This window comes from Pristis pectinata, chromosome 5, assembly GCF_009764475.1.
Source record: "Pristis pectinata isolate sPriPec2 chromosome 5, sPriPec2.1.pri, whole genome shotgun sequence".
In the NCBI taxonomy this organism is placed as follows: Eukaryota; Metazoa; Chordata; class Chondrichthyes; order Rhinopristiformes; family Pristidae; genus Pristis; species Pristis pectinata.
In genome coordinates, this window is record NC_067409.1 from 74,016,317 (window position 1) to 74,028,934 (window position 12,618).

General features: G+C 43.1%; 1 protein-coding gene across 3 annotated transcripts in view; it reads right to left on the reverse strand.

Moving 5' to 3' along the window:
• The window catches only part of tmem108 (transmembrane protein 108), a 48,339-nt gene that overhangs the window by 23,382 nt on the left and 12,339 nt on the right, over positions 1–12,618 (reverse strand). For all 3 annotated transcript variants that reach the window (XM_052016659.1, XM_052016660.1, XM_052016658.1), the window contains exon 3: positions 10,770–10,855. In XM_052016659.1, the coding sequence (XP_051872619.1) occupies positions 10,770–10,809 (40 nt within the window). In that variant the 5' untranslated portion in view covers positions 10,810–10,855. The remainder of the gene's footprint in view (positions 1–10,769; positions 10,856–12,618) is intronic.

Here is a 12,618-nt window from a genome sequence, read left to right on the forward strand (position 1 = left end):
CTCAGTGAGCTGAAAGGCCTGTTTCCCCATTGTATAACTTTATAAGCCCTCTTTAGATGTGTTGTTAAGGCTGATTTCAGGAATTTCAGAAAATTTAGACCACAAGGGACTTGGACAAACACATCCATCTTTGCTGATGATCTCCAAAATCAGATCTCAGATAAAACGTTGAGCTGATCACATCATGAAGTAACAAAGGCTTGAGGAAGAGACAGATTAGAACCATCTCACACAGATCTCCAGCGGTTATCTAATCAGTCTTGTGAAATGAGAACCTCAGGATGAACAGGGATTCTCTGTAATAGGGCATCAACCTACAAGAGTGACAATGGTTTCCAAACCATTGCAGTAGCCCAGATTACCTCCTGCACTGACATTGGCTCATCAATGGATGTCCCCGTAACGAGTGGCAAAATCTGCCATAAAGTTGAACCCTGAGCAGTGTGCCAGGCCCAAGGAAGGTAAATTGAACATATGGTTCCTCCCAGCAGTATCAAGGGGTGCTCTTCTAATACTATGAAACTCTCTAACACTTGTCACTCAGTGCGTGTCTGCCATCTTGCTCCCAAAACACATTTTCATTTCCCCAAAGACTTTGGCTCTTAAGGAATTAAAGGAACGTTCCACAATGTCTCTGCTTTCAATAAAAGAACAATGAGAGTTCTGAAGAGGCAGAATACTTCTGGACACATTGATTCATCTCCAATAAGCTTCTATAAGCAACCTCATTGGACCTGCAACTGGAGACAAAAGAGACTGCAGATGCTGAAATCTGGAGCAACACACAATCTGCTGGAGGAACTCAGTGGGTCGAGCAGCATCTGTGGGGGGGGGGGGGTGCGGTCAGCATCTGATGCAGGGTTTTGATTTGAATCACTGACAATTCCTTTCCCCCCACAGATGCTGCTCGATCTGCTGATTTCCTCCAGCAGATTGTTTGTTGGACCTGCGACTGGATTTGTGATACTTGGAAGACTGAAATAAGGAATCATAATTAAAAAGATAAACAAATAATTAATCAAACTGAAACTTCCTCTATCTATACTAATAATATCAACGCACCCTGCACCTTGTGGGTGCCTTCCAACTTGGTCTCCCACTGCAGTGCAGGTCCTTCAAACCCATCTGTTGTCAGGCACATCTATCACAGGGTAATCAATAATTGGTTTATTATTGTCACATGCACCGAGATACAGTGAAAAACTTTTATTTCCATGCCATCCAGACAGATCATTCCATACATAAGTACATTGAGGTAGTACAAAGGGAAAAGCAATAACAGAATGCAGAATATAGTGTTACAGTTGCAGATAAAGTGCAGTGCAGGTAGACAAATAAAGTGCAAGGGCCACGATGAGGTAGATTAGGAGATCAAGGGTTCATCTTTATCATACAAGACGTCTGTTCAAGAGTTTGATAATGGGAGTCCATTTGTAGTCCAGGATCCGAGGCCAGAGCTTCAGAATAAAGGGATGGTTAGTTCTAAAGTCCCTTTAGAACTGAGATGAGGAGGAATTTCTTCGGCCAGAGAATGGTGAATCTGCGGAATTTGTTGCCATGGAGGGCTGTGGAGACCAGGTCATTGGGTGTATTCAAGGCAGAGATTGATAGGTTCTTGATTGGTAAAGGGGTTAAAGGTTAGGGGAGAAGGGGAGAGAATGGGGTTGAAAAAAATCAGCCATGATTGAATGGTGGGGCAGACTTGATGCCTGAATGGCCTAATTCTGCTCCTATATCTTATGGTTTTCTGGTCTAACAGCAGGAACATCAGATCTCCGTGCCAACAACCATGGTGATCCTGTGGCCCAGAAGGTGAACTGCCAGCTGCAGCTTCTTTCCATGAAGAGGCTGATGTTGGGGCCTGAGAACCAGAGGTGGGAGCAGAACAGCAGCCATTCTGGAGAGGACAGTACTTGCATGCTCCACAATGCCAACGGGACTCTCCCAGCACGGGGCAGACAAATGTCTGTGTGTCTGCTGGGTTCCAGATTGCACCGTTCCCATCCCAACCTGTGGTAATACTGACCAGCTCCAGCAATACAGCCAGTCTGCTCCAGCGAACAGCCTGGCTCCCTGTGGGCTTTGATGGGAGCCATCTTCAGCACAAGTACCTGGAATAGCTTTTGCCTCTATGGAAACAGAAACCTGCTCCATAAAGCAGAGGTGTCAGCGACAGCTGGTGCAGGAGTGCCCACTGCTTCCTGAGTGGGAATGGTTCTCTCCGGTATCCATGGCCACTGGCGGAATCGGAGACAGACTCCTCAATGCTTCTTGCCATTCCTTCCTTCTGTCGGGCAAACAGGCAGGGAAAGGCCAAGTACTGAGCCGCATCAGCCTTCCGTGAGCACCCCCTATGGTTGTCCTCATCTGAGCCCCCCCAGGGCAGTGCTGATGTACAGACTGTGCCCCAGCGAGCAGACACACTGCCTCCTCATGGTCTCTGGCTGGAGTGTGGAATGCATCTCACTAATTCAGCCCAGACAGCCTCACAATGTCAGTGTTTGAACTGGGGCTTTGCAATGCCAGATTCTGTTTCCCTCAGTGAGCGGTGCAGTGGGACTTGGTTCCCTGTTCCCTCTCCTCTTCCTCCTTCACAAGTGTTCCTTTGTGAGGGGGTGAGGTGAGGGGGTGCAGTTGGTCTCTGTGTCTTTCTGTCTCCCAGGATAAAGTATAGCAATGGTGAGTGCATGGTGCTGTGGGTCAGAGCAGCTGGCACACATGAAGATACAAGTAGAGAGAAGGTTTGTTCCGAGAGACAGAGAGAGAGAGAGAGAGAATGAATGAGAATTTTTGTGTCATCTGCAAATTTATTAATCATACCTCCTACATTCATATCCATATCATTAAGATATATGGTCAAGTCTAATTGCCAGGACAGGGGAGAACAAGCATCCCCAGCCCTCCCCCATTCACCCTACTCTGATTCTAAATGTGCACCATAAACCATGACAATGAGGGCACAGAAAACATGGTCTCCACGTAAGCCACAGTGCACTTGATAGTGGAGCACAATGGCACAGCTAGTAGAGCCATTGCTTCACAGCTCCAGAGACCTGGGTTCAATTCTGACCTCGGGTGCTGTCTGTGTGGAGTGTTCATGTTCTCCACTGTGTCTGCGTGGGTTTCCTTCCGGTGCTCCGGTTTGTAGGGGAATGTGGGGAGAATTAAATGGGTTTATTGTAGGATTTGCGTAAAAATGGGTGCTCGAAGGACAGTGCGGACTCGATGGGCCGAAGGGCCTATTTCTGAGCAGTATCTCTCTGTGATTCCATGACTTATGAGAAATGCAGGGAAAAAAGGAGGCAAACACCCACAATCCTTTCATACCAAGTTTTAACTGAAGGAGACTCAAACACAATAAATTCCTCTCCTCCCCGTGAAAGAATTGTGCCCAAGAAGCACTCCTGCTCAATTGGTTCAATCCTCCAGTCAGCCTGGAGGTCTACTTGAACAAAATGAAAAGTGTACAAGTTTGGGTAGATCTGCTGCTGTTTGCCACAAGCAAGTATAAAAACAACATTGCTGGAGGAGAGTGACTCCTGTGGAGATAAAACACCCAGAAAACATTTTGCTTGCAAATGGTTATGAACGCTATTAGGAACTAGAAATCGACACTGTGTATGATATAAAATTGCAATGAAAACACAAGTCACCTGCTGAGGGAATTGCTGGAAGATTTAACATTATGAAGACTTAAAATGGACTGGTTTTAAGCTCTAATGGTGTTGCACTTGTCAAAAGGTTTATAAACTCACATGTCAACTTGCAGCGTTATTCATTTGTAAAAGTACACTGCTCTGAAATTGTGACTAGTGTTACAGACTCGGTGAATGTCCCTTTAAGATAGAGTTAGTAGTAGTAGTTGTGTGTGTGTGTGTGTGTGTGTGTGTGTGTGTGTGTGTGTGTGTGTGTGTGTGTGTGTGTGTGTGTGGCGTGCTTACATCAACAGGAGATAAAGGACGTAATGACGTTGTTGAAGAAGTCAGTCGAAGGCAGTCAGAGGAGAGAGACAGAGAAAGGGAGAGAGACACCAGCCTGCTAGTTTCTCTATCGATGGATGAGAAACAATAACTGTGTCTGTCACTGTAAATCCACGTATGGAAATTGGGAGTAATCCGGTGGAGTTCACTTTGTTGCTGACCTGTAGAGGGAAACAGGTATTTGTGGGGACGGCCACAATACAGATGCTTTTCGGGGTGAGGAAGTCACTACCAAGTAAACACTGAGGTGTTGTTTGGGTTCCATCGTGGAACATTTGGATTTCATAATTACTCTCTCTATGTTCTCTACATCTACGTCTTATCTTCAGACAACGGTGGTTGTCGAAGAAGCCTTTGCTCATGTTTCACCTTATGGCTTGCTGAACTGAACTTTAAGAACCATTCCTGGACTTGGAGTTTGGGACTTTGCCACACACATGCGAAGAGTTTAGTTTTGGGGTTAATGTTCAAGGTTTAACATTTTTACTTCTAACATTCTAACATTTTTACTTTTATTTTTCTTATTATCATAAGTAGTTATTAATAAAATAGTTTTTAACACTGAATCATGACTCTGTGTGTTTCATTTGTTGCTGGTTGTTGCTAACAAAATTGGGGGCTCATCCGGGATCGTTCCCCAGATTAACGAGATTCGTCCGGGATTGCATCCAACGATTGACGAGGGAGGTCTGAGTTTGAACAAATTGGGATCTTAGTGGATGACTGATTGTGGTTGGTCTGATAGGTTTCTTTTTAATTGGCTTGTGTGTGTGGAAACCAGCAACAATGGATACATTTTTTAAAAAACCCACCCCTGGAGGATTGCAGGGGATGAGGAAGCCTGATTTGGTGAAGATTGCTGCAGAGCTACATCTGGAGGCAGTAACGCGATTTATGAGAAAGGCAGATATTCAGAGACTGATAGCTGGCCATTATGTGGAAAAGAAGGTGTTTGAGGAGGAGGTATTAAAACAATTTCCTGGCAGTGAACCAACGATTTCTGAGGCACAGGTGCAGCTGGCAAAGATGGAGGCTGAACGAGAGCAAACTCGGTTAAAGTTTGACTGGGAAAGAAAGCTAACTCGGGTGAAGTTAGAGGCTGAATGAGAACGGGATCTAATTCGGTTGAAGTTTGAGGTGGAGGCAGAGGAAAGGAAGGCCCAGATGGAAACGAGGAGGATGGTGTTGGATAGGGAGGGGAAGGGAAAACAGCGGCAGCATGAGTTAAAAATGAAGCAAAAGAGTTTGGAATCTGAGTCTGATGATGGTTTTTTAGCCAGTAGGGAGGTTCGATTAGTCCCTCCTTTTGAGGAATATCAGGTTGATCAGTATTTCCAACATTTTGAAAGGGTTGCTGTGAGTTCAAACTGGCCAAAGGAAGGATGGGCTCTGATGTTACAGAGTGTAATTAAAGGTAAAGCTCAAAAGGCTTATTCTGCTTTGTCTGTTGAGGATGCAGCTGATTATACAAAGGTAAAACAAACTGTGTTGAAGGCCTATGAATTGGTACCTGAAGCTTATAGACAAAAATTTAGAGACTTGAAGAAATCTGCAGATCAGACGTACATGGAATTTGCCAATGGAAAGAGAATGTGTTTTGAACGATGGTGCATGGCTAAAAATGTAGTTGGGGATTATGATAAATTGACAGAATTGATGTTAGTGGAAGATTTTAAAAGATGTGTCCCAGCTGAGATAACAACATATTTAAATGAAAAGGAGGTGGAAACATTACAAGAAACTGCTAGGTTGGCAGATGATTATGCTTTAACCCATAAATCCAAATGGGGAAAACCTAAAACCTTTCAAAAGAGTTATAAGGACAATCCAGGTAAACCGGAAATTAAATTGGGAGGTAATCAAAAAGGGAAGGATGAAAAGAAGCCAGGGCTGGAGAAACCTGCTGAGCGCACTTGTTATTACTGTAAGAAACCTGGCCATGTAATAGCTAATTGTGCCCTTTTGAAGAAAAGGAAGGAAGCTGTGCCCAATGCTTGTTTTCAGGTAATTAAAAATCAAAAAGGTTTAGGGGATGTTGTTAAAGATCAGTCCTTGCCAGAGGTAAAGGCTGAAAAGTTGGAGGAGGTGAGGAAGGAATTCTGTTCTTATGTATCCGAGGGATTTGTTTCACTGAATGATGGGTCACCCCAGGTGCCAGTGAAAATCCTTAGAGATACTGGGGCTTGCCAATCTCTCTTGCTGGACAGTGTTTTAAATTTTGGTGAAGAAACTGACACTGGTGAGGTAAATCTAGTGCGAAGCGTTACAGGTGACACCATGTCTGTCCCTTTGCACAAGGTGATTTTAAAGTCAAAGTTCGTAGAAGGACCTGTCGAGATAGGGATACGACCTAGCTTACCAGTGGAAGGAGTTTCTTTGTTGTTGGGGAATGACCTTGCGGATGGAGAACTTGTCCCTGTGGTACGGTTAACAACCAAACCAAGGATTGATGAGTCTGAGAATGATCCAGATGTTTACCCATCCTGTGCGGTGACTCGAGCTAGAGCTAAAAATTAGCCAAGTTCGACAGTCCTGTGCAGCCTGATGTTGTTCCCTATGACAGCCCTAAACAGGAAGAAAATTATGATGCCTTGTCTGAGACTTTTCTGTCTTCACTGGAGGATCAAAATCCTTGCACTGAGCCTGAATTTAAAGATTTGTCTGTGTCGAGGAAAGAATTTATGGTGGAACAGACGAAAGACCCTGAGCTTACTGAATTGAGAGAAAAAGCACTCTCATGTGATGAGATTGAAAAAGTGCCAATTGGATATTATGTCAAAAATGGAGTGTTAATGAGGAAATTGAGACCTTCTCATGTCCCTGTTAATGAGGAATGGGAAGTTATTCGTCAGGTTGTGGTTCCTAAAGTTTATAGGGATGAGATTTTAAATCTGGCCCATAGTATGCCTTTGGGTGGTCATTTTGGTGTGAATAAAACTGTAGGGAAGATCTTGAAACAATTCTATTGGCCTGCTTTGAGAAAGGATGTGGTGATGTTTTGTCAAACCTGTCACACATGTCAGATGGTAGGTAAACCAAATCAAAGACCCCCTGTGGCTCCGTTGAAGCCAATTCCTGCTTTTGGTGAACCCTTTTCGAAGGTGATTGTGGACTGTGTTGGCCCCTTACCAAAGTCTAAAGCTGGAAATCAGTATTTGTTAACCATCATGTGTGCAACTTCTAGATTCCAGAGGCAATACCATGTGATGTGAATGTTGTCCCGAGAATGTCTGATGTTGATAATGAGGAAGGCTAATTTAGACCAAATATTGTTCCAGCAAAACTAAAAAACCAAAATATCCTGGAGCACCTTGAAACGAAGTTGGACCATTTACAAGTTTCACAAAAACAACAGATGAGAGAATTAATTTTAAAATTTAAAAATCTGTTCCCAGATGTTCCAAACAGAACATCGATAATTACCCATGATGCTGATGTTGGGGATGCAAAACCAATCAAACAACACCCATATCGAATGAACCTGGAAAAGAGTAAACTTGTTGACCAGGAGATTGAATATATGTTAGAAAATGATATTATTAGACGTTATACTTCAAACTGGAGTTCGCCCTGTGTTATTGTGCCTAAGCCTGATGGAACTGTTCGATTTTGCACAGATTACAGAAAAGTGAATGCTGTAACGAAGTCAGATGCTTACCCTATTCCTAGGGTGGATCATTGCATAGATAGAGTAGGAAAGGCAAAATTTCTTACAAAGATTGACTTATTAAAAGGGTACTGGTGTGTTCCATTAACAGATAGAGGAAGGGAGATTTCTGCCTTTGCAACCCCTTCTGGATTGCATGAATATAATGTTTTGCCATTTGGAATGAAAAATGCTCCGGCAACATTTCAAAGAATGATTAATTCGGTGATTCATGGGTTAAACCATACAGATGCCTACATTGACGACTTAGTGACAGGGAATGATACATGGGAGGATCACATCTCTGCGTTAGAAAGGTTGTTTGAAAGACTTTCCGAAGCTGACCTTACAGTTAACTTGGCTAAAAGTGAATTTGGCCATGCCACTGTGACGCACCTTGGTTATGTTGTAGGTCAAGGCAAGTTAGCTTCTGTTCAGGCAAAAGTTCAAGCAATATCTGAGTTCCCTGTTCCCACGGGTACGAGGACTGTTAGAAGATTTTTGGGAATGGTTGGATATTATCGTAAATTTTGTAAAAATTTTGCTGATGTTGCTCTTCCCCTAACTAATCTTCAGAAGAAGGGAATAAAGTTTGTTTGGACAGATTCTTGTCAAGAAGTATTTGAGAAGCTGAAAGCCATTTTATGCTACCATCCTGTGCTCAAATCACCTGATGTTGAAAAGCCATTTTCATTAGCAGTAGATGCCAGTGATGAAGCTGCAGGAGCTGTGTTGTTGCAGAAGGGTGACCTTGATGATATTGACCATCCTGTAGCTTACTTTTTAAAGAAATTTAATGAGCATCAAAAGAATTATTCCACCATAGAGAAAGAATTACTGTTGCTTGTTTTAGCCTTGAAACATTTCAGTGTATATGTTTGCACCGCTCAGAAACCATTGACTGTGTATACAGATCATAACCCATTGGTGTTTCTGAGCCGAGTGAAAAACAAAAACAGAAGGCTGTTAAACTGGAGTTTAATTTTGCAAGAGTTTGATCTCATGATAACTCACATTAAAGGCAAAGGTAACGTGATCGCTAATTGTCTTTCCCGATGTTAAATGGGAAACATGTATCTTTACTAGTCTGATATTCTGTAATTGTGTAGAATGATAATTATTAACATTACTAACTGTATGCGCGGTTAAGATTTTTCTTGAAAAAAATTGCTTTTTAGGTGGGAGGTGTTACGGACTTGGTGAATGTCCCTTTAAGATAGAGTTAGTAGTGTGTGTGTGTGTGTGTGTGTGTGGCGTGCTTACGTTGACAGAAGATAAAGGACGTAATGACGTTGTTGAAGAAGTCAGTCAGAGGAGAGAGAGAGAGAGAGAGAGAGAGAGAGAGAGAGAGAGAGAGAGAGAGAGAGAGAGAGAGAGAGAGAGAGAGAGAGAGAGAGAGAGAGAGAGAGAGAGAGAGAGAGAGAGAGAGAGAGAGAGAGAGAGAGAGAGAGAGAGAGAGAGAGAGAGAGAGAGAGAGAGAGACCTGCTAGTTTCCCTATCGATGGATATGGAACAATAACTGAGTCTGTCACTGCAAATCCACATTTAGAAACTGGCAGTAATTGTGGGGACGGCCACAATATGGATGCTTTTCGGGGTGAGGATGTCACTACCGAGTAAACACTGAGGTGTCGTTTGGGTTCCATCGTGGAACATTTGGATTTCGTAATTACTCTCTCTCTATGTTCTCTACATCTACGTCTTATCTTCAGACAACGGTGGTTGTCGAAGAAGCCTTTGCTCATGTTTCATCTTATGGCTTGCTGAACTGAACTTTAAGTACCATTCCTGGACTTGGAGTTTCGGACTTTGCCACACACACATGAAGAGTTTAGTTTTTGGGGTTAATGTTCAAGGTTTAACATTTTTACTTCTAACATTCTAACATTTTTACTTTTATTTTTCTTATTATCATAAGTAGTTATTAATAAAATAATTTTTAACACTAAATCATGAATCAGTGTTTTTCATTTGTTGCTGGTTCGTAACACTGGAATGATATGATACCAGTTCCGATGAAAAGTCATTGACCTGGAATGTTAACGCTGATACCTTCTGCACAGATCTGCCTGACCTGCTAAGTATTTCCATCATTTTCTGCCTTAAATACATAGCAGTATAAAATATTATATTTCTTCACTCTGAAGTAAAACGGTTACCCTCAGAATCAGGAGATAACAGAGGAGGCCCTTTGGTTCATCAACAGACATCACTGAGGTTCCTAATGAGTTTACCTATGTTAAAAGTTCGATATTTTTATTTAGATATAGACTAAACTTGAAAGAGTGCAGAGAAAATTTACACAGATGTTGCCTGGACTTGGGGACCTGAGTTACAGGCATAGGTTGAATAGGTTAGGACTTTATTCCCTTGAGCATAGGAGAATGAGGGGAGATCTTATAGAAGTATCCAAAATTATGAGGGGTAGAGATAGGGCGAATGCATGCAGGCTTTTTCCCCTCAGGTTGGGTGAGACTAGAACTAGAGATCATAGGTTTAGGGTGAAAGGTGAAATATTTAAGGGGAATCTGAGGGGGAACTACTTCACTCACAGGGCGGCGTGAGTGTGGAGTGAGCTGCCAGTGGAAGTGGTAGATGTGGGTTCAATTGTAACACTTAAGAGAAGTTTGGATTGGTACATGGATGAGAGAGGTATTGAGGGCTATGGTCCGGGTGCAGGTAGATGGGACTAGGCAGAAAACCAGGCCGGCATGAACTAGATGGGCTGAAGGGCCCGTTTCTGTGCTGTAGTGCTCTACGACTCTATATATGTAAGGTGGAGAATGTTTGAAAGATCGAGGAATTGAGGGATATGGGGAACTGGCACAGAAGAGGAGATGAGCCCAGAGCAGATCAGCCAGAATCAAATTGAATGGTGGGACAGTCTTGAGAGGCCCGGTAGGTTATTCCTGCTCCTGTTTTCTTGTATTTGTATGCGTTTTTGTCTCCTTTATGAAGTAACACAAAGTGGCACATTTAGGCTTTCGGCTTTTTGATCTACTGTTATTTACATTCTTATTCTATTTGCCTTCAAACCTCCGCTAGCCAAGTTTTGATTGATATAAAAGTGATCCATTTTGTAGACAATTCCTTTGTTTTTTTGTAAAGGTGAGTAAACACAAGATATTGTGTGCAATTCTTACTTAGCAGTTGGTGACGGAGGACCCGTGAGCTTTTCTTCATGGTATCATCTGCTCCAGCTTGTCTTGCGCTTTACTCATGATTCACTCTAGAAATACAAAATGAAGATAGTGTTAATTGGGGTGTGGGAATAAGCACACTAAAAGCTCCTTGAAAATCACAAAAAAAATGCAGATGCTATAAATCTGAAATAAAACAGAAAATGCTGGATACCCTCAGCAGGTCAGGCAGCATCTGTGGGGGGGGGGGGGGAATAGTTAACAATTCAAGCCTGAGACCCTTTGCGAGAATTGGATGAGAGAAAACAATTTAGTTTTCAGTAGCAGGGAAGGTAGAGGACGGCTGGGTGGAACCATCTCTGAAAGGGTGAGACCAAATGCGTTGGTATGGCAGTTAGAGAGATGCAACACCTGATCTTTCACCTTTTTCCTTCCTAGCATCCTAAACATTCTTTCCAGATGAAGCAGGGATTCACTTGCACTTCCTCCAATCTATTCTACTGCACTCAGTGTTCACAATGTGTCCTCCTAAACACTGGAGAAAGTGAACAAAGAATTGGTGATCGCTTTGTGGAACAACTGCATCCTGTCTGCAGTAGTGACCCTGAGCTTCCTGTTCCCTGCCATTTCAATTCCCCATCCCACTCTCACTCTGACCAACCCTGCACTGTTACAACAAGGTCCAATGCAAACATGAGGAACAACACCTCATCTTCTGTCTGGGCACATTGCAGCCTTTTGGACTCAGTGTTGAATTTTCCAACTTTAGGAACTTTTTCTCTCTGTCTCTGAATTGGTCATTTCAGCCGATCGTCATTTTGTCGCAGTTTCTATTAGCATATTCTAGCCTGCTGTTAGCAACGCAAAACACAAAGAAACATGATGTAGCTTCTAAGTGCCACATTAACACCTTTGTCTCACCCTATCAGAGATATTCCCTTTCCTTACCCATTCCTCCCCCAGCTTATCTGCTACTGAAAACTAACTTGGTGGTGTTGTAGATAATGAGGAAGGTTGGTTTAAGATAAACATGATTTAGATCAGCTGGAAAGTTGGGTGGAGAATTGGCAAATGGAATTTAATCCTGACCAGTGGAAGGTGGTGCACTTTGGGTGGGCAAACAATGGTAGGAGTAAATGGTAGGGTATGAGGGGGTGTTGATGAACAGGGGCACCTTGAGGTACAAGTCTGTAGATCCCTGAAGGTGGCAGCACAGGTGCATAAGGTGGTGAAGAAGGCATAGAGGATGTTTGCCTTCATTGGCTATATCATTGAATATAACAGCTGGGATGTCATGTTGCCTCTTTATAAACTATTGGTTAGGCCACATGTGGAGTACTGTGTGCAGTTCCGGTCGCCACACTATAGGGAGGATGTGACTGCACTGGAGAGAGTGCAGGGGAGATTCACCAGCATGTTGCCTGGACTGGAGCTTTTCAGTTATAAGGAGAGACTAGATAGAGTGGGGTTGTTTTCGCTGGAGCAGAAGACGCTGAGTGGTGTCCTGATAGAGGTATGGAGGATTATGAAGGGGATAGATAGGGTAAATAGTAAAAATCTTTTTCTCATGGTGGGTGAGTCAACGACATGGGTTAAAAGTGAGAGGAAGAAGGTTTAGAGGGGATCTGAGGGGGAATCTCTTCTACAGATGGTGGTTAGAGTCTGGAATGTGCTGCCTGAAGAGTTGGTGGAGGCAGAGACTCTCACTACATATAAGAAGCACCTAGACATGTACTTAAACTGCCAAGGCATAGAAGACTACAGACCTAATGCAGGTAAATGGGGGTATAGATAGGTACAACAGGTAGCATGGACATGGTGGGCTGAAGGGCCTGTTTCTGTGTCACATGAC